We start from the raw sequence: 22,236 nt of genomic DNA on the forward strand, positions 1-22,236 counted from the left end.
AATAATGTTTGAGGGCAAAATTCTCTCTCTTTGAACACGCTTCAGTGCTTACTAATGTTGAATCTTTAAAACTTTCCAGTCATCCAAATCTCTCATAAATTAAAGTAGTCCCACCAGAGAGATCCCTGATAAGTCTCCCCTAAGTGGTTCCTGCTCTTGCTAAACGTTAACCCAAAGTTATAAACACCAGGAGAGTCCTTGTCCATTTTAGTGGTTTCATTACTGGTGTTTGGATGGGGCAAGAGGACGTGAAGGGCGGTCAGCTGGGGTCAGCAGCTGTCTGTAATTATTGGCGGGGGTCTCTATTCCCTAAGCAGAAATTTTTTCGAGAATTAAAAGAGCAGAGTCCCTTATATAGTGTCATGTTCATGTTAAAAGAAAGAAATCCCATACGGGACCAAGTTAACTTTAAAATACCATGAACAGACTTGTCCTGTCTTACAAAAACAAACAGGGGCTTAAAACTCTGTGCATTATGTCATCACAAATCTGCTCTGAGCTGCAAAGGTGGGGGTCAAATGTGACTGCAAACTCTGCAACTGGTTGCCTTTTCAGCCACAGTTTGCACCCACAGCTGCCTTTCCCATTGATAGCAATCTTTTATCACAGGCTCATCCAGCAGTGAAAGGGTGTTCAAGAAACCCTGTGGATTCCAGTCTGGGAGCATCATCTAGGTCTGTCAGAGAAACAATCCAGCAGGATGCTGACATATCCTGGATAATACCTTGAATTTTGGCTGTCACACATTTTTTTCCTGCGCAGTACTGACTAAAACTAATCCAAATTTGGTTAAAAGTGCCTTCAAAGCCATCATTATTTATTGCTTTTAAATACATCTCTTTGTCTGTAGAAGATCAAACTAGGTCTAAAAGAATATTTTCTCTCCAAACTTGGCTCCCGTTCACGACTCGCTAGTTTGGATTGTACAGAAGTCTCTTTCTAACATCACTGTCTGAAATATGATCCGTTCCCATATGCTGCTTTTATGCTATATGTTTTGTGTTGTGAAAATGTTTACACAACCTGTTTTGATTTCACCGTTCTATTCTCTATTGAATATTCACCAATTAGTCTTATCAAAATGAATACAGTGGGAGTGGGCAAGAAAACACAAAGTACAATGCCTGCATTTCTTTGAGCGAATCGGATCCAGAAATGCAAAGCGTGATAAGCATTGTAACATCCAGGATGCCCAAATCTCAACATAAACATGATCTGTGACAAAAATAATGTCATTTGTGATCTTTGAGTGCATGATCCCCAGGGCACGTACTTCTGTCCGAAGCTTTTTATGTCTGCATTTGTCGAAGTCTTGTTTCCGCAATGTTGCACCACACGTTGTAAGTGCTAAATACTACACACAAATAAATTGACTATGAAAAAAACCCAAAAAAACAATTTGTAAAATAAATACAGGCAGTCCGCGGTTATCCAACGGAAGCTGTTCTGGAAGTAGCATTGGACAGTGAAAGTGTTGTAAAGTGAGTCTCATGTTAATCAGTGGCGGTGAGCGTTGGATAACACATTCAGGCATCAGATTACGCATTCAGGCGTTGTATAACGCATTCCGGCGTCGGATAACGCATTCAGGCATTGGATAACGCATTCAGGCATTGGATAACGCATTCAGGCGTCAGATAAGCATTCCGGCGTCGGATACCGCATTCAGGCGTCGGATATCGCATTCAGGCTTCGGATAACGCATTCAGGCTTCGGATAACGCATTCAGGTGTCGGATAACACATTCAGGCGTCGTATAACGCATTCAGGCGTCGGATAATGGCCCTTAGGGTTGCATTGTAAAGCGTTGGATATGCCATTCGTTGTAAAATGAAACGTTGGATAGCGAAAACTACCTGTAAATCATTCAAGCCATTGCTTTAGTATCTTCAGCAGTAGGGATTCAGATTGCCATTTATCTTCATGGGTCAAACACTGGAGTGCCTTATTGCTTCAAAAACAAAAAGGCGAGGGGGGGGGGGGGGTGGCCCGAAAGCACTGGAGATCTCTGAAACCCACAATGTTTCGGGAAATTAATTAACACTGGGCTCAGGGGTTTGTGCTCAGGGGAAATGATTGCTTGGAGGCAGATGAAAAGCTGCACATCTCTCCCAGCAAAGGAAGATCCAGTCAGCAGAAGTATTGTATCTGTCCCCGGGAACAATAAGGCTTTTCTAGTCACCAATTGTGATTTCCCAGTGCCTGCCCGGCAGTGTGCTATTCAGCCTGTGAATATCTTTCTATTCTGTGCACGCCTGACCTGCTGATACATTGAACAGCGCAATTTCCTATTTTGTTTTAAACAAAAAAGATGCAATTTTACAGATGTCGCTTGCTAATTTGGATATTAGACGGGCGCTGCAGCATGAAACCCGGAGTGGCAAAAGGTGGCAGCTGTACAGCGAGCCTCGCTATGAATGAAGAATGTCATGTTTTTATTCTCTTTTATCTATTATTTTAGTTCCACCTCAAAATTATCCACTATTGGTGAGAATATGAATATTTTAGAAAATCTCTTAAATGGCGATGAATGTTTGCTACAGTATAACAATATATATTTATTTCCACACATAGATATACATAGGTATATATATATATATATACATATATATTTATTAACTCTATACTCCATTTTATTTTTATGTGTCTGTGTCTGTGTCTGTGTGTGTGTGTGTGTGTGTATGTATATATATATATATATATATATATATATATATATATATATATATATATATCTATACACATGAAAATAAAAAGAAGCATTGTGATAAAATCCCCTGCATATTTACAGCCAGACAGAGATGTGTGGGTGAATGAAACATTGATGCTTGATTGTGTGAGCCCCCTTTGCTCCCCTCCCCCCTGCACCCCGCACACAGCCCCTGTCAGCACCACCAGGCGCTTCTCCGCTTTGCAGCATTCACTACAAACTGAGGCACATTTTGGCTGAAATCACCGCTTTCTCTGTCTGACAGACAGGTCAGGGAGCGTCCATTCAGGCCGGAGGGGAGTTCCTCTCAGGGTGAGAAAACTCGCATGCCTGTTTGCCTCCATTCACCCCTCCCCCTTTAGGTAATGGTAAAGGTTTATTGTACTAGCCAAGTGGAGTCACTCGGTGTCTGGGTTTGGCTGTCTGCTTCCTGCTGGGAGAGCCCAGGGGTTTGGAGAACCTCCACCCCCCCCCCTCCGTTGTGTGTGCAGGTGGGCTGGTCCCAGCCTGGGCTCTGTGTGTGTGTTTCCCCCTCTCCCCAGTCCTGCATGGTGCATTCTGCTAGCAGTGAGACTCTCCCCTTCCCCGGGTCTTCTCTCCATCTCTGTGCATTGGTCTCCATGGATCCCTGGACGTTCCCTCTTTAATGAAGACCCTGGCCAGCCCTCCTTCAGCATGGACCTCTTGTGGATTGGGTGCATGCTGCTGCTGCTGCCCGTGGCTCTGGCTGTAGAAGGTAAGTGCGGTCCATTGGAAGCCTTGTTCTTGTGTGTGTGTGTGTGTGTGTGTGTGTGCAAAGTTTGTGTAGCACGTTGCTGTGTGCACACCACACATCTCGGGCAGAAGATGCTGGTGCAAAGGACAATCGGTGGGTGAAGCCACCGCAGCCTGGTCCGTGAAGGTGCAGGGGGGTGTTCGGGATTTAGGTGCTGAATAGAAAGATCTCAGTGCTTCACCCGCTTGGCTCATTGCAGACCAGGCTGGAGACTGGAGACATTTGCAAAGAAACCTCAATATTCCAAATTCTACAACAATCTGTCTCCTTACCCCAGCTGCCAATAGGTAGATTTGAAGCTTCTCTGAGCAGGGACCTCATTACCTATTGTTTCCTGATGTATTAAGTGGTATATATTTGAGGTTTTGGGGCTTGTCCTAGTCCCCCACGTTGTACTGCGCCGCAGAATGTTGGTGCTATATAAATACAATGTAATCAATAATAATGATAATTAATAATATTAATAATAGACAAATGAAAACCTACAGCATTAATAGGGTAACTTTGCAGAGTGAAGTTGAAGACCAGGAAAAGGTTTATGATGCACCCTCTGTTTACCTTCTAGCAATTATTCTATTCTACTCACAGGTCTATTATCCCCAACGACAAACAATAAAAGAAAAACCTGCTGTCAGTCTGGCTTGCTCAGCAGGGATGACCAGGGAAGGGGTATATTTCTTTATATATGGAGTTATTTCCATGCACATATTGGGTAGAGCGGTATTTAATTCAAATACTTGTGGGGGAGAGATGGCACTCTTCCCCATCCCTTCCAACTCCGTCTCTCCCCATTGTGATGGTGGGTTTATGTTGGGTGTGCGCAAGATGGACACCTTTTTGGGTGCTGTCTGCTGTCTGGCCCTTCATTTGACGGCAGGACTGCTTGACACTTTTTGTTAATTTCTTGCAAGGAGCATCTTGCGGTCCAGTAAACAAAAGCTCATAACTGTTCAGGAGAAATGATAATCATCAGCGTTTGCCATGTCTCTATGGCGGTCAGATTGGACTCTATAGAGGTGCACACTGGGCTGACTATACAGCTGCCAAGACATGTCCTAGTTTTTTTTATACTACTTGATTGTGCTGTTCTTCGAGTCCGTGTTATTCTATTGTCAGGATGTCTTGAAATTGATCATATATTCCATATGATTAGGAGCAACGTGACCTATATATCCATTGGATTGACTTGTGCTGAGCCGGTAAAGCTAGATCACCCCTTGAGGATAGCTGAATATTACCCCACCCTGTAGGGTGCTATCCTTTGAAACACTAGAACATCCACCCCACTGTCCAGTTGTTCCCAGTTTAGCGCCTTTGCCCAGGTTGGCAGTACCGGTTAGCTTGTAGCGGTGGCTCCCCTTCATCCATTCTGCAGCTCAAATGCCTACACTTCCTTCAGCTAGCCTTTTGGGTGTGGAGAGAAGAATCTGCTGAAGGGGTCTTAAATCACTGTATTGTAGATGAGGTACCCTTTATTCGCGAAGAGTTTTGGGTAGTGACTCACCGTATGGTGATATTTACAATATTGGATTTTGGCATAAATATGACTATATGTTGCAGTAAGCAATACTGGAAAGCCAGCCAACAGCGCTATATAAAAAAAAAAAAGACAGAGGGTTGCAAGTGGTTTTAATTATAGCAGGATCAACGGTTTTCTTTTTTCCCCCTTTTTTTTTTAATGGCATACGTGGCTTTATTAATGTTAAGGAAGAACAGCACATGAGTATTGACGCTTATCAGAGAAAATTCGTGCAAAGCCAGAATAAGTTAAGCAGTCAGTAGAAAGAACAGAAGTGAGATTACTAATGCAATACAGGGCAGCTTGTATTCTGTCTTCTACTAGTATGTTACTTAACCAACCAATATGACTCTTAACTACACTTATCATCAGCCACTTTTGTGTGTAATTTTTAAATAAATTGTGACACTACCTAAGCCGTTCAGATTCTGAGAAGATGGCAATACGATTTAAAAGGGACTGGAATAGTTGGGTGCGGGGGTAATTATCTATTTCTTATAATGTATTAACTAGTTACTTCCTTACCTTTACAAGTTTCCCAACAATGCATAATAATACAAGGCGCATATTATTAAAAGAGCACAATACCTAAAACTAAATGTTATGAGATGGGAATTCTTGCCCTAAAGACCTTACATTCTTATCTTCTGCATGGACCTTGTTGCAAAGGACAGAGTTGATACATCAACTTAAAGGGGTGGGGTCTGTTCATTGTCAAAGCAGATTTCGGTCTAACCCCCACTTTAGCAAATGATACACATTGTTAAAAGCCAAATCCTCTTACAAAACCTACATTCAGTAAGGGTGTTTCTGTGATTACTCGCACACAGACAGATCCTCGGTAAAAAGGGACCCTGTATGTTGTGGTAGAAAGGAATTATTAACCTCCTAGCCTTGGCGCTCTGATATATTTTATGCTGCTGGTTCCTATGTAACCGAAAAAGGTTCCAATGAGTCTTAAGAAAAGTTTCAACTTTTAATTATCAAAGCGTTAATATGAACATATGTAAAACATAATGCATTTTCTATTCTTGTGAATCCTTCTTTGTTTGGTGTCACCAGGGCAGAGCAATAATGTGTAAATGGGTTGAACACCTGATACTGCAACAAAGAAATCTAATTGAAGGCAGGCATATTTAGAGTTGATACAGTTCTGCATGCTGAGACTCAGAGATTCCAATTAAACATTATTCAGGGAGGACAGCCTGTCCTAAGCTTGACCTCCGACGGTCTGTGTAACCCTGAATGCGGAATGATCAGGTTGTTTAATCGATAGACCTGTTGATATGGCTAATGAAACAAAAGTTGTCTTGAATGTGAACTACAATCCTGTATCATGCCGAGTTTAGGAAGAAAGGCACATGTAGTACAGAACTGGATTGCACTGTCCACACGTCAATTCACTTTAACATTGCGTCCAAGTTCCACGTAAACTAGAATATTCAGAAGTGCCGGACGGTAGACCTAAGGGGGCCTGTGAAAATGTGGAGGCGAACGAGTGCAGGCAACCTCTTTCTGTTCTCTGCATGTATTGGATTCACTTCTCTCAAGGGTCCTCCATCAGGTTTCACTATTAAGGATATGTGTAGAGAGCATGCTTATTTAATAAGCCACAGGTGTGTTCAATTAAAACATGGCATATCACAATCAATTAGAAAATTACAATGTTTCTTAACAATGATATACAGTACAGTATATATACAGTGTGTGTGTGTGTATATATATATATAAATATATATATACACACACACACACACACACACACACACACACACACACAGTGTTCGACAAACCTATACATTTGCACGCCCCGGGCGAGTGGATTTAACATTGGCCCAAGCAGCACACGTGTGGTACTAGGTGGCGAGTAGATTTTTTTGTTCGGTGAGTAGATTTTTTGGTGATTTGTTGACCACTGTGTATATATATATATATATATATATATATATATATATATATATATATATATAAAACGTTGACTACATGTTTTTTCCTACCATATTTACAAAATAATATCATGTCTTTGTGTATATATATATACATATACACACACACACACACACACACACACACACACACACACACACACACACACACACACACACACACACACACACACACACATAAAAGTATTTCGTTAGCCACAGAACGGTATCGTCTATTTTTGATTATATATTTATATATATATATATATATATATATATATATATAAAAATGTATTTGATTTTTTTTCTAATTGAGGCTCCCATTACAATATTGACCATTTCTGTCGTAAAAAAAATGAATACTGAACAATGTCGCATGGAAGACAGGATATTTTTTGCGGTGCTCACAGAGTGGGAACACAGCAGACTATTCATACTAATGCAAAATAATCAAAAAACTCAAAGTTGAGCACACCCATCAAAATTGTAACAGAATATAAAATTACTGGGGAGTTTGTAGTGAATTATTCTCTACAAACCCTGACCATAGGACAGCGTGGCTTTTAATCACTTCAATGCAGGAGGTGCTGCAGTGTACATCTGGTCTCCCATACACTGTAGTGGCAAATACAAAAGCTAATTTCACATCCTCAGTATCTCTATATAAATGTTTTTGTTCTAACTTGACAAAAGATATGGCAGAGAAGTTAGGAAGCAAGTTTTGTAAGATTTGAGCCTGACATTTTACTCTTATCTTTGGTTATCCGTTTGAACTCATATCTACTATTTCATATTGTAGTTGAAAGGGTCCAACAAAAAGAAATAAATAAAGATTCAAGATTAAAAAATTGAAAAAAAAAAATGCCCATGCCCATAATTGCCTTTGGCTGTTGCCGATGTTGTAGATCAAAAGGACAGCGCCAATAGACATTGGTTAATTATTATATAGTCTAGGATGTGTGTAATTCATATCTTGCTGTCAATCATAGGGTTTTTTTTCTTGGTACGGTAAGAACATTATGTAGGTATCATTAACGGTACATACACTAAATTGTACAGTGACAGTATTATTAATATTATTTAATTATAAGGTGGCAGTGTGTTATGATGCACAACACAAAGTGTGGTTACATGTAGTGATGTAAAAATGCTCAAGATAAACATTGTTGAAACAATACATGCATTTATATATATTTTATATTGGCCGTATAATCTAGATTCTAGAAAGGCCGTAAGACCTGTTCAACCTATTATCGCTGTATTAGTGTTTTTTTCGTAATGTAGTTATATTGTCCTACAATATAATATATAAGTCGGCATAATGTATTTTGCCCATTAAATCATTTTGTTAGAAACATATATAGAACTTTAAATGAAACCCTTGACTGGCAATGGGGCCAGCAACACAATGCACTACAGGCCGCAAGGGAATCAAATGACATGAATCGTTCAATAAGAGAATCCTTGCTGGAGAACGCTAAGCTGTATAGTGCTTTCATCAACCAGGAATACGGCCTTATAAATAAAGACCCCCGACTAGCGGACAAAAGATAAGTGGAATACATTTTTTAGGGTTTTCATGCACAGTGAGGGTTGTCTGATCATTTCTGATTATTTTAAGTGTCCTGTGCAGCGGTAGGGTTGATAAATACAGTACATGCTTAAATAGAGCAGCCTAAAGTTACAATGCAAGATAGCGTTCTGTCTTTTTGCGGCAAAATAACCCTTTCGCTGTTGGATGGCCCAGCAGTTTAAGGAGCAAATGGGTTAAGATATTTTCTCCACGGATTTTGAAAGGTCAATGTGCTTTAAATCCCTCTGCCCCTAAACTTTGCAAGAAATTGGTAAAGTGAAGAGGTTTAGAAATTAGCATTTCTATAGCATTATGGTTACCAAGTGTGGAATTTTAAACCCTTTAGAAGGATTCACATCAGTCCACTTCACAATGTACTTTTACTTTCAATACAGAGTTGGGTCAATCGTTGTGTGTGTGTCTATGTGTATAATATATATATATATATATATATATATATATATATATATATATATATATATATATAATTTTTTTTTAATACTGTGTACAACCACTGAGAACCACACATAGTGGCTCAGATTTCAATCTTCTAACAGAAGTTTGCAGGAGCGAACATTTTTCACTGTTTAAATAATCTTAACAACAATTACTATGCACGAGAGAATGCAAGAAACGTTTAATCCCAAACAAAACATGAGACAGCCTTTTGTCATGTCCTGTTAAAATATTTTCTAGTGTGAGACACGGGCACATTAATCTAGTCTAGTGTGTGTGTGTGTGTGTGTGTGTATGTGTGTTGTGCATTTGGTGTTCAGATGGACAAGTTCCTAATACCCATAAAGAATAAGTAAAACCCATGTACTGTGAACATGTTAAAATACACTTTTTAGGCCGGTTCTTTGCCATTGTTGCATTTTGCTATATGTTGGGTGGGAGCTTTATCTGCACCTAACTAAAACGATGGGAAATATATATTTCGTGATATGTGTTTTATTATTTGTGCAATGTGTAGTACTGTGTTTGGATTTATTGTGCGATCTGGTATTTTGTGCTCTCTATTTATACTGTTGGTCTTAAAAATGAAAAACTTCTGTGTGTACAGTATGTATGTATTTGTGTTACAATGCTAAATGCTGTCACTGCCAGCCTGAGATATGCTGATAAACAGGACTGCTCATTCGAATGTGTATTGTAGTGTTTCTAGGAAGAATTGACAAGACAACCCCCCTCACCCCCCCCCCAGAAGGTTGCATATTTCACAGGCGCTTGGAAAGAATACAGCTTTTTCAAAGTTTGACAGGATAATGTGCGATATGAATATATAACATGCAGAATGTTACGCTGATCCTTTAATCTGGGCGATTTTATATAATTATATTTTTCTTTACTTTAAAAAAAAATACTTATCAAGAGAATGTAAAAAATAAACAAACCTAGAGGAAATGGAACATTTAACGTTACTTCTTCTAAGGTTTTCCAGCTGCTAAATCACAGATACTAAAAGATATATGGCTTAAAGTGGTGAGTGCACGTGTGTGATTTTAATGCTGTAGATACCTGGGTTATTTATGTTCGGGGAAGGCGCATTCTGGGGATGAATGGGTTATCCCATAAAGTCTGCTACAGCTGTTCTGTGGGGGGCTTCATATCAGCATTCATGAGTTGCTGGTTTTCATGGAGCACTTTATAAGGTCTGTGCAACCTTCCCTTCCCTGCGAGCCCCATAAGGGTCAGGAGTGGGGGTAGAATGATCAGATTTTATAAGCTGTTGAAATGCCAAATGTGACTAATGAAAACAAAGGCTGTCCTGGGATCAGGTTACTTAGATGTTATCCCACCTTTAGGAAGAAATGAACATATTTTGCTGCTTTCCCGTGCAACCGTTTAACTCTTTCAGTGCTGGTCCCTCCAGCGCAGAAGGGCTTGATAACCAATTTCAAGTGCTGGATTAAAAATATAAGGAACGTGATAACTTTTTTTTTGTTTGTTTGTTTTGTTTCCTTGTGAGATACCGGTATTTTTTCTTGCATTTGCTTTTTTTGGCGGCAGGGGGAAATTGTACTGTAAAGTGATTATAGGGAACTCCAACCCTCTCTAATAGCATGTTTGAGATTAATATGCATTGTAAGGAACCCCAACTCTCTCTAATAGCACGTCTGAGATCAGATACATTGTAAGGAACCCCAACCCTCTCTAATAGCACGTCTGAGATCAGATGCATTGTAGTAACCCCAATCCTCTCTAATAGCGCATCTGAGATCAGATGCATTGTAAGGAACCCCAACCCCCTCTAATAGAACATCTGAGATTAATATGCATTGTAAGGAACCCCAACCCTCTCTAATAGCGCGTCTGAGATTAATATGCATTGTAAAGCCTTCTGTATTTGGTACAATTTTCAAATTACCTTAAAATTGCAGGGAACTCTTTAGGGATGCCCGGGTAACCCAAGGGTTCCTAGGAACCCCTGTTGAAAAACATTATAATAGAGCCTATCAATGAAGATTTTGCAATAAAGGCTGCCAAAGGCACATAAGCACTAATAGTTTGCCATCTATCTCTAAATTTGACCAGTCTTCCGTGTTAAAATCACATGTAAAGTAGTCTTTTCATGGTATCTACATTGACCACTTTAGTTCCATTCTACGCTTGTACATTTTGTAGGATTTTGTTCTGTTTTTTAAATCTTTTATTTATTTACATCCCAGTTTCCTTTAAAGATTGAAACTTCGGTCTTCTGAAAAAGTAGAAGTCATATCAGTTCTGTGCTTATTTTTTGTTGTTTCTCAAAAGAGCTGAAGTTTCTGCATCCTTAAACGCTGCTGCCAAACTATGTCTTCTAAAAGTATCCCGGATGCAACGCTGGGCCAAAGAAACGGCACCAGATTTATCAAGGAGAAACTGAAGGGCTTTTCTTCATTGATAAACCTGGTGTTTACATTTGTTATGCTGCTGGGAAGTGTCGCTAAATAACCCCCAAATATGTTCATGGTGATTTTTACTTTTTTGGGGAATCTTCATGCTTTTTGACTGAGCTCCAATTCTTTTTCATGCCTCCAAAAATGAATGGGTTAATAGCGACAGAGAGGGGCCAGATAACGCTGCCAGAATCCTTCAATAGCCAAGTGTTGGTGATGTTCTTCTGACGGCTGCTGGTTCCACCCCTGACTTTCCAAGTTCAGACTTTTTAGTTGCAACATATATCTTTCCTTTTATGTCTCCTGATAAGACATCATTTCTATCTCGTCACTTGTCTGGATTTTTCTCCTCTTGTTTGGACAAAATATGCACCCGGGGCTGCTCTGCAGACTCTCTGCGGGAACGTTTACATGGTACTCACTTGAAAAATACATCATAATTAGCACTGTTTCATCCTGAGTTTGCAAGTGACTTGAAGAGAGGAGATCTAGGAATCAGTGCTTACCTAAGTATTCACAACTCCCATGTGTGTGTGTGTGTGTGTGTGTGTGTGTGTGTGTGTGTGTGTGTGTGTGTGTGTGTGTGTGTGTATAGATATATATCATACTAGCTGAGAGACCCGGCGTTGCCCGGGATGTAATGTTCCCGTTCCTCTCTCTCCTCCCCCTCTCTCTGTTTGTCCCCCATTCACATCAATCCAGTCCCCCCCCTCCCTCCCTCCTTTACAGCTTCATGTAGCGTGTGTGCGTCAGTCACTGTGTGTTTGCTCGCGCGTCAGTGAGTCTGAGGCAGAAACACAAACACACACAGACTGACTGACGCACACACAGTCAGTGTGTGCCTCAGTCAGTGTGTGCGTGCGTCAGTCAGGCTTTGTGTGCGCGTCAGTCAGTGTGTGCGTGCGGCAGTCAGTCAGTGTGTGCGCGCGGGGCGTCAAAGGCAGGGGGGGGCGTCAAAGGGAGGGGGGGGCGTCAAAGGGAGGGGGGGGGGGCGTCAAAGGGAGGGGGGGGGCGTCAAAGGGAGGGGGGGGGCGTCAAAGGGAGGGGGGGGGCGTCAAAGGGAGGGGGGGGGCGTCAAAGGGAGGGGGGGGGCGTCAAAGGGAGGGGGGGGCGTCAAAGGGAGGGGGGGGGCGTCAAAGGGAGGGGGGGGCGTCAAAGGGAGGGGGGGGGCGTCAAAGGGAGGGGGGGGGCGTCAAAGGGAGGGGGGGGGCGTCAAAGGGAGGGGGGGGCGTCAAAGGGAGGGGGGGGGCGTCAAAGGGAGGGGGGGGGCGTCAAAGGGAGGGGGGGGGCGTCAAAGGGAGGGGGGGGGGCGTCAAAGGGAGGGGGGGGGCGTCAAAGGGAGGGGGGGGGCGTCAAAGGGAGGGGGGGGGCGTCAAAGGGAGGGGGGGGCGTCAAAGGGAGGGGGGGGGGCGTCAAAGGGAGGGGGGGGCGTCAAAGGGAGGGGGGGGCGTCAAAGGGAGGGGGGGGCGTCAAAGGGAGGGGGGGGGCGCCTCAAAGGCATGGATTCCTCCCCCTGCATTTCCTGCAGTGGACAGGAGGGGGGGGCAGTGGACAGGAGGGGGGGGGGGCAGTGGACAGGAGGGGGGGGCAGTGGACAGGAGGGGGGGGCAGTGGACAGGAGGGAGGGGGCAGTGGACAGGAGGGGGGGGCAGTGGACAGGAGGGGGGGGGCAGTGGACAGGAGGGGGGGGGGCAGTGGACAGGAGGGGGGGGGCAGTGGACAGGAGGGGGGGGCAGTGGACAGGAGGGGGGGGCAGTGGACAGGAGGGGGGGGGCAGTGGACAGGAGGGGGGGCAGTGGACAGGAGGGGGGGGCAGTGGACAGGAGGGGGGGGCAGTGGACAGGAGGGGGGGGGGCAGTGGACAGGAGGGGGGGGCAGTGGACAGGAGGGGGGGGGCAGTGGACAGGAGGGGGGGGCAGTGGACAGGAGGGGGGGGCAGTGGACAGGAGGGGGGGGGCAGTGGACAGGAGGGGGGGGGCAGTGGACAGGAGGGGGGGGGGCAGTGGACAGGAGGGGGGGGGGCAGTGGACAGGAGGGGGGGGGGCAGTGGACAGGAGGGGGGGGGGCAGTGGACAGGAGGGGGGGGCAGTGGACAGGAGGGGGGGGGCAGTGGACAGGAGGGAGGGGGCAGTGGACAGGAGGGGGGGGGCAGTGGACAGGAGGGGGGGCAGTGGACAGGAGGGGGGGGCAGTGGACAGGAGGGGGGGGCAGTGGACAGGAGGGGGGGCAGTGGACAGGAGGGGGGACAGGAGGGGGGACGCAGTGGACAGGAGGGGGGGGACGCAGTGGACAGGAGGGGGGGGCAGTGGACAGGAGGGGGGGGCAGTGGATAGGAGGGGGGGCAGTGGATAGGAGGGGGGGGCAGTGGACAGTGACACACACACACACACACACACACACACACACACACACACACACACACACACACACACCTCAGTTGATGCGCCCTTTCTCAGTTCCGTTTGGCGCCGGAGGTGGGGAGCGACACCTACCTGTACTTCCGGGCGCCGCCACCGTCTGACTCGGCGCCGCGAGGGAGGAAGGGGGTCCGCCATCTTACGCGCCGCGTGGCAGCTGCGGGAAGCGAGGTGATTTGGAGCGGGGAGGGGGGCGAGGTGATTTGGAGCGGGGAGGGGGGAGAGGTGATTTGGAGCGGGGAGAGGTGATTTGGAGCGGGGAGAGGTGATTTGGAGCGGGGAGAGGTGATGCCGCTGGGGAGGGGGAAGAGGTGATGCCGCTGGGGAGGGGGAAGAGGTGATGCCGCTGGGGAGGGGGAAGAGGTGATGCCGCTGGGGAGGGGGAAGAGGTGATGCCGCTGGGGAGGGGGAAGAGGTGATGCCGCTGGGGAGGGGGAAGAGGTGATGCCGCTGGGGAGGGGGAAGAGGTGATGCCGCTGGGGAGGGGGAAGAGGTGATGCCGCTGGGGAGGGGGAAGAGGTGATGCCGCTGGTGAGGGGGAAGAGGTGATGCCGCTGGGGAGGGGGAAGAGGTGATGCCGCTGGGGAGGGGGAAAAGGTGATTTGGAGAGGGGAGAGAGGTGTGTGTGTGTGTGTGTGTGTGTGTGTGTGTGTGTGTTTTATTTATTTTTTTGGACCTTTGGCCCGTCACTCCGCCTCAGGCCAATGAGAGGTGTGGGGGGCGGGCCAAGGGGGTGGTGTGAGTGTGTGAGGCCAATGAGAGGTGTGCGGGGACGGGCGGCCCAAGGGACCAATGAGATTGCCGCTAGGGACACCGGACATCCAGCAGGCAGGCATGCATGCATGCAGGCAGGCAGGCAAACATACAGTGCTTTCACTAATATAGTATAAGATATATGATAAAAAAATATATATATGATAAAAAAAAAGGTCAATGGTAAAGTGGAATGTAGTGTAAAAAGATACAAATTGATGAATAGGTAACCGTAAATAATATTAGTATGACCCGTCTGTTAGTACATGAGGTAGCAGGTTTAAGACGCAGGTTTGATGCCAAAAGAAGTGCTGCTGTTGGAATAGTGATCCTGTAGTCACTGGAGATTGTTGTCTGTAACAGATGAGCGCAAACACGCTTCCAACGGTATGATAAAATGTCATCAAATAACACAAAGTGAAGTTTAAAAATTGTGCACTCGCAATTTGCATGATTATTATTTGGGATAAAGATCCTTCAGTCTGGTCGTGTCTCTGTTAGTGAGCAGGTCGCTTCTTCCTACTGTGGGGGCTTCTGCCTTCCTACCTTGGGGGCTTCTGCCTGGCGTCCTGACCGTTTAAGACTTTAATAAGGAATCCCCTCTTGTCCAGTCTCCGGAGTTGCTGGCGCCAGTGCTGACATCACCGATTTTTTTATCGTCGACCTCTCCTGATCTGATTATGCCCATGAGGAAGTGGGAGGAGGTCCACGAAACGCATAAGGTGAAGCAGCTAATGCATGCTTGGTTGTCAGGTCGCCGATAAAGCTGTGGCGTTGGCACTGGCGCCAACAACTCCGGAGATTGGAAAGTGGGGATCCCTTAAATGGACAGGACGCCTGGCAGTAGTAAGAAACGACTACTCAATCACAGAGACACGGCCAGAGTGAATGATGTTTATTCCTTACATGCGAATAATAATCATTCAAATTATGAGTGCACAATTTTTAAACTTTACTTTGATTACATTTCATTATGCCATTGGAAGCATATTTGTGTTCATCTTTATATATATATATATATATATAAAAATATATATATAGAGAGAGAGATATACACACATATATATAATAAAAACTAATAGATGATCCCGTTCTGTGGCTAACGATATGCTTTTATTGGTGCAAGCTTTTCAGATACACTGATCTCCTCTTCTTCCGGCGGTGTTACAATGGATAAGGCAAGAGAGGTTTTTTGTTAAAAACTGTGCATCATTATTGATTATTTTTGATTATTAACACGGTACGGATACATATATACAGCTCAACCCCATCATATATACAGCTCAACCCCATTATAACGCGATCCGTTACAACGTGAATCCGCTTATAATGCGATGCAAGCGTGGCTCCCAATTTTTGTATTTATGAATACTTTACAACACGATTATTGGTATCTTAAATACTTTATTGTGCAATGCATACAATTGTACATTATATCTAACGCGATCCGCTTATATCGCAATGTGATTCTTTGGACCCCAAGCACAGCGTTATAAGGGGGTTGAGCTCTATCTATCTATCTATCTATCTATCTATCTATCTATCTATCTTTATACATATATATATATATATATATATATATATATATATATATATATATATATATATATATATATATATATCACTAGTTATTTTAAACCTGTTGCAATTGTAGGATTGTTACAGATTATTACATTTGAAGAATTATTTGATAATCTAATAAATATTTTTGGAATTGGTGACGGCGTGATGACCTCATCAAGTGCAGTGTTACAAAATGGTGTTTTGCGAAGAAGATAAGCACGTTCTAAAGTGCTCGAGACAGAGCAAGAATTAAGGTCCAAAACAATTACATAAAATGTTTCCTGATAAAGGATGGGCGCTAGAAGGACTGAACAAAACTGATTTTAAAACAATGTATCGTTCAGGAGTGGGAGCAGCTGGATCAACGCATTATGGATTATACAATCAGACAGTGACGTTGTTTTCGGGTGTGCATTTCAGCAGAATTACATTTTGAACACACACTCTGAACACACACAACTCCAACTTTAGAGTAACCTTAGTGTTTCAGATTAGATCACAATAGTTTAACACATTTACGAGCTATGTAGGAAAAACGCCTATTTCTCGTTTATTGGACATGTACCTACCGCAGTGTATCTGGTACTTGTTGACATAATCGTGACATCAATTTAGTTAACATCAGTTGATTGTCTACTGTACATTGTGCTTCTTATATAGGGTTAATCTACATAACAGACCTCCAATTGTGCACATTTTCATGGGGATTGAGCATAAAATATGATGACAAAAGGGGTCCCTTTTTTCCCTGGACATGGTGTATGTATGTATTGTATTATATAGATGCATAGAATCCGTGTGTGGTAAGCAAGATCTATGAATATGTTTCCCAATTACTGTTGGTTGAACTTTGACATCCACAGCTAAATTGGCTTGCCTAGGGTCACATGGAGAGGTGTAGGGAGTAGGTATTCATTGTGTGCTGCCAGGCTTGTGCTGTAACTATTCACTAGTTTACTCCGGGGAAACATTGATGAACTTTTAGTTAACCTTTAACCAGTTCAGTGATGGAAGACCTGGCTTGAAGCAAATTGCTCTATATCATTGTGTGCTGCCAACCACTCCAGTACAGCTCTTTCTGGTGTAATTGAAGTAACATGAAATATACAGGGATAGGAGTACAATGCAGGGTTATGCTGTAAAGGAAGCTTTGGAAGAAAGGAGTTCTTATCTAGAAGAATTTACAGGTAGTGAGATGGTCGTAAACCAGTACAGTTTAGCATGCTGTAAATATAAATGAAAGGAACAAAGGGTGTGAATCTGTGTTGGGGAAATTGGTTGTAAAGTCATACTTCCTTGGGAGGTTAATATTTAAAGGTGCAGTCCTTCATAGCTTTAAACTGAATTTTAGACAGTGATACAGTAACCAATTAGATTAAAACCTAGATTATTCCTTTTTCTAATAAAATCAGACAAATTGAAGCATTTCAATAAAAAAGTTTATCCTGGCCTGTGCTTGTAAACATTGCAAATTACAAATGATAATCGATACCCTAAGGCTCACCTTTCATTTATCAGTTTACCTTTTTAATTGACCCACTGACATAAAGCAACCGTCCATAAATCATGCTACCTTATGGACTGTAACAGGCGAGAATCCTTATTGTACCAGGAAACAAATGACCTATATCTATGACTGCTATTCATTCACTTTGTCCGTAGTGGAACTGCACCATTCACTGGGATTTAAAGCAATGCCAGCTCCCCAAGCACTAAATAGTTGGTCCACACACACTTCCTTGCTTGTTGTAGCTGTAGGTTTTACGTGGTCATGTTCCATTTCCTGTTGGTCACTACTGCGTTTGAAGCTCTTCCTGATGTAGTGGTTAGTGTATAGTGATCAAGTCTGCACCCACTTAGTAGATATAGGTAGTGCTTGTCCTTCTTGTCTAGAGGTCAGCACAGAACAACATTATCCTCCATGATTACTTTGACTGAAGTGTCTGGGGATGCTCCACTGTTCAGAAACATCAAACGGCATGTCTCCCCAGCAGGAGGACAGACGAGGCAAAAGATTGGGAAGAGAGTAGTGGGGATTTGTTGATGTATGTTTGTGTGTAGTGTCTGTTGGGTTGTTGAGAACAGTGCTGGCTAGTCTATATGTATGGGGGTGAAGGGGGGGGGAGGATCCAGTTTGGTTTAAGTTAGTGATATTACATCATTTGTTCTCAACACAAAGGCAGTTAACCCCTTCAGCAGACCAGTTAAAGAGCGAGTCCATTTAGCAGGTAATTAGTACTATTCAACATCCTGCCTATGTAATTATCTTCTTTAAAAAGATGTAATCACTTTTATTAAAGTGACAATATCACTTCTTTGTGTTCTTGGGAAATGGATGTTTTTTCTTATCTAGGGGAAGCCTGTAATTGTCTGCCTTATCAGTAATTTATTGCCCCCCCAAACACTAATTGTAACAGCAAACACTGGTATCATGGTTATTTCACAAGGTGAGAAAAGGGGATGACAGTTTGCCTGTGTCTTATCACAAAAATAAATTAGATCATATAACCCCTTCGAACCATCTGGTCCAAAGGGAAACATTCAAAGTGTAAAAAGCTACACCAGCAGTGCTGGGGTTAAAAAACGAAACCGTGCAAAGACATTGAGGTGGATTATGACTGGGGGAGAATGAGAAGGAAGAGTACACAGTAAACTTAGCACTAGAGAACCTGCTATAATCCTATGTGTCTGCTTTACCTGTGCTAACAGATCAGCTCAATTCTTCACATTGCTGAGTGATTTTGGAAGGGATTTTCTGGTGCTCTGCCAACTTCCTCACTCCCATCTCTAAATACGGATCTATGCTCATTTACTGACGTGCAGCCTGTTTTCTCTCCCTCCTTGAGATATCAGGGGACGGTACCCTGGTAACAGCCAGGACGACGGGTTTTGAAATACTCTATAGCAGGAGTGGCCAACTCCAGTCCTCAAGGGCCACCAACGGGTCAGTGTTAAGGATATCCCTGCTTCAGCACAGGTGGCTCAGTTGTTGACTGACAATGCCTAGTCCAACAATGTTTGCCAAGTTGCCAGAATGTTTAGACACCCCCCCGGGGATAACGTTTGCAGATTTGCCTGAGAAACTTTAGTGGCTATTCGTACAGATCAAATCACAATAGGAAATTTAATGGGATCTCCCATTCAACAATAAAACCCACCATTGGCTGAAACTGTTACATTAATCTATGGCAAGTTGGCAGTCCTAGCGGGCACACAGTCTGCCTGGTAAGTAACCTGAAAACACCACTGAATGCAATGATAAAATAGCTTGGTACATGAAGCTCTATCAATCAAGAAATATGTGACTGGAACAGAAAACCCATATCATAGGGAAACGTTAACATTATAAGGCAACAGTATATTTTTGTCTTTAGGTAACTATAACGGAATGCAAAGAAAGCTGCTTCACCCCTTATACTGCTTAGACTGTAAGTTCTAACTCATGTTTGTATTGATGTAATGCATTGCTTTGTAAACCCTTTTTTTTTTGGTTAAGGAACCCTAAAATTATATTGTGAAATTCTGCAGAACCCCGACCCACTCTAATAGCGCGTCTGTGATCAGATGCATTGTAAGGAACCCCGACCCTCTCTATAGCGCGTCTGAGATCCGATGCATTGCAAATTCTTCTGATCTTACAAGACCAGAAAATTGCAGGGAAGTCAAGGGTTCTTAGGAACCCCGGTTGAAAATTACTGATGTAATGCAACACTATACTTGCTGTCCCATGTAATGAAATGCAGAGAACACTGTCCGTGTGTGTGTGTATGTATGTATGTGTGTGTATATATATATATATACACACACACACACACACACACACACACACACACACACACACACACACACACACACACACACACACACACACACACACACACAAACACACACACACACACACACACACACACACACACATATATATTACATGTAATCTGGCAACATGGTTAGTAGATTCCGAGGGTCTGACAGAAGATGTGCCTTTTCGTCTTTAGATAACAATTTTAATGGAATACGTATGAAAACGAAGCAATGCTGAACCTTTCAAACATGTTAAGGGCATTTCCCACACTTAATATTGTGTGTAAGGTGTGTGCTTTTAATGAGTACTGACCCATGCACCGCCCTCAGTCACTTCCAACTCTATCTTCTATTCGGTGTGTCTCCTTCTCCTACCCTAACCTTTTCCACACACCTACTACAGTTCAAAGAAAGAAATTGGCTCTGACAGGTTTGTTTTGGAGGCCGTGTTCGTGTGGGCGAAGCCTCTCCCTTGTTCATGCCATTGGTTGAAAGCCGATGATGCAATTACAGAACTCAAAACAAAGGTATTTAAGGATCAGGATGCAGGATAATGGCAAGTGGTGAAAATAAAAACTCGTTAGACTTTATGAAGGGAGGCTGCTTTTATTTTATTTTTTAAAGATTTCCCACTGGGCGGCCCATTTACCCCTTCCCTGCCAGAGGGGCCAGAAACACATTGGTGGCCCCTCTGGCAGCTAAGGGGGTTACGCCATGGGTGGCCAACTTCAGTCCTGAAGAGCCACAAACAGGTCAAATTTTCAGGATATCCCTGCTTCAGTACAGGTGGCTCAGTCTTTGACTGAGCCACTGATTGAGCCACCTGTGCTAGGGCAGGGATATCCTTAACCATGACCTGTTGGTGGCCATTGAGGACTGGAGTTGGCCACCCATGTTCTATACACGATGCATGTTTTCTCACATTCTACTGCGACATCCAACTGGGCCAAAGAGAGCCGCCGAAAACTGAGCCACCTGTGCTGAAGCAAGGATATCCTTAAAAACTGACCTGTTGGTGGCCTTTGAGGACTGGAGTTGGCCACCCCTGGGTTATGCTCTTCTTTACTTGTTCTATAGGTTGCGATACTTTTTATTAAACCAATAAGAATGCTCTCCGTAGAGGTAGTAGGGTGTGTACAGAGCTCTTAAAACGCACAGGTTTGTTCTTCATATGTACTGGTGTTTTGTTATGAGGAGACCCGTGAGATATTGAAAGTGCTTTGCATATTATTACCTCTTCTGAAACAAAGGGGTTTTCTTCAAAATCTTTTTATCGACCGCCGAAGAAAATGATTGGTTTGTAAAATATATATGTGCCTTAGGATTTAGACTCTAAATACCAGCATCAATTTCATAGGCAGGGTTAACCTAGACATGGGGTGGCCAGCTTCAGTCCGAAAGGGCCATCAACAGGCCAGGTTTTCAGGATAGCCCAGCTTAAGCACGTGGGGCTCGGCCAATGGTCAGCACAATAGGTACCGTTGTAGCCACAAAAATGAAAACAATCTTTACAGACAACCATATCAACCATTGCAAACAGCAATAAAATTGAAATGGCTTTTAAGATCTTGCATATGTCTCCTAAATGAGTTTTCTTTCTCCACCGCTAGAACTTATAGCCCATATTTTCTGAGAAAAGAGGAATGACCGTAAAAAAAAAAAAAAAAAAAGTCTTTTTAATGTTTCATAAAAACCATCGCATTGCCTTTGTATTTCGAAAACCAAATGGTGTATTTGAAAGAGCCAAGAAGGATTTCTTGGTATCGGTAAAGCGAATCTTCATATAAAGCTCCCATTGAAATAAAACATTTTGCAGATCTCACTTTTTATCTGTTATTCCGTTTAATTGCTCATTGTGTAGGACTGCATTAAAGAGGCAATCCAAGCCGTTTTTTTCCCCCCTTTTAATTTTTATATATAGAATTAAAGCAGAGGGTCTCCGAAGCTCGGCCCCCTTAATAGCTCCGTGGACCCCTGCTTCCGGAGGTACTTGCCCCCCCGTAGGGGGTGCCAGTAGCCACTCCAAGGTTCACGATATGAATTATTTTCATATCTCCTGGGCCCTGCTTAACACCTGATGATGTCACGGCTTCCTATTGGCCCGCCGTGACGTCATCAGGCGCGGCTTCCTATTGGCCCATGTGACGCAGAAGCTGAAAACTGCAGGAGATATCGGCACTCCCTTCTAGGGTAAGTATCTCCAGAAGCAGAGGGGCCCCGAAGCTGAAACTAATGAGGTTCAGCTCCGAAGACCCCTCTCCCCCCTGCTTCAATCCTGTATATATTAAAATAAAAACGGCTTGGATTGCTCCTTTTTAAAC

At 43.6% G+C, this 22,236-nt stretch overlaps 1 protein-coding gene across 4 annotated transcripts in view; it reads left to right on the plus strand.

The window, feature by feature from the left end:
- Positions 1-3,134: 3,134 nt before the first annotated feature.
- The window catches only part of LOC142497681 (ephrin type-B receptor 2), a 266,775-nt gene continuing 247,673 nt past the window's right edge, over positions 3,135-22,236 (plus strand). The window contains exon 1 of one of the 4 annotated variants that reach the window (XM_075605791.1): positions 3,135-3,446. In XM_075605791.1, the coding sequence (XP_075461906.1) occupies positions 3,386-3,446 (61 nt within the window). In that variant the 5' untranslated portion in view covers positions 3,135-3,385. The remainder of the gene's footprint in view (positions 3,447-22,236) is intronic. The other 3 variants (XM_075605790.1, XM_075605794.1, XM_075605792.1) reach the window with 3 other exon arrangements.

The sequence above is a fragment of the Ascaphus truei genome, chromosome 6, assembly GCF_040206685.1.
Source record: "Ascaphus truei isolate aAscTru1 chromosome 6, aAscTru1.hap1, whole genome shotgun sequence".
Classification (NCBI taxonomy): Eukaryota; Metazoa; Chordata; class Amphibia; order Anura; family Ascaphidae; genus Ascaphus; species Ascaphus truei.